Raw genomic sequence first — 368 nt, 5'->3', positions numbered from 1 at the left:
CCTTTGAATCCCCCAACAAACCCAGCCACTGTTGATCCATTTTGCACGTTTGAGTTGATAGATCTAATCCCAGCGATCACTGGCTGAAAGGGGGGTGCTTAGTTAAGCCTAAAGCTCCTTTTCACGGCCCCAGGTTGATGGGTGCCCACCCGAAGGGCGGGGAGGGGGATGGCGGGGGCTGGTCCCACTCTGCTCAGCGCCGTGTGTCCCCCCCACAGCCACCTCCACCGTGGTCCCCATCCCCGGCACCTTCTCCTGGCCGCTGGCCGCCCGCGGCAAACCCCGCCGCGGCATGCTGCGCCGCGCCGTCTTCTCCGACGTGCAGCGCAAGGCGCTGGAGAAGATGTTGCAGAAGCAGAAGTAACACA

At 62.8% G+C, this 368-nt stretch overlaps 1 protein-coding gene across 1 annotated transcript in view; it reads left to right on the top strand.

Annotated features, from left to right (window-relative positions):
- DBX1 (developing brain homeobox 1) overlaps positions 1 to 368 on the top strand; it is a 2,159-nt gene that overhangs the window by 983 nt on the left and 808 nt on the right. The window contains 1 exon segment of the mRNA XM_009577963.1: positions 219 to 368. This exon segment is cut by the window's right edge and continues 44 nt beyond it. Within this exon segment, the coding sequence (XP_009576258.1) occupies positions 219 to 368 (150 nt within the window).

This window comes from Fulmarus glacialis, unplaced genomic scaffold, assembly GCF_000690835.1.
Source record: "Fulmarus glacialis isolate BGI_N327 unplaced genomic scaffold, ASM69083v1 scaffold25635, whole genome shotgun sequence".
Taxonomy (NCBI): Eukaryota; Metazoa; Chordata; class Aves; order Procellariiformes; family Procellariidae; genus Fulmarus; species Fulmarus glacialis.
This window is presented reverse-complemented; position numbering and strand designations above follow the sequence as displayed.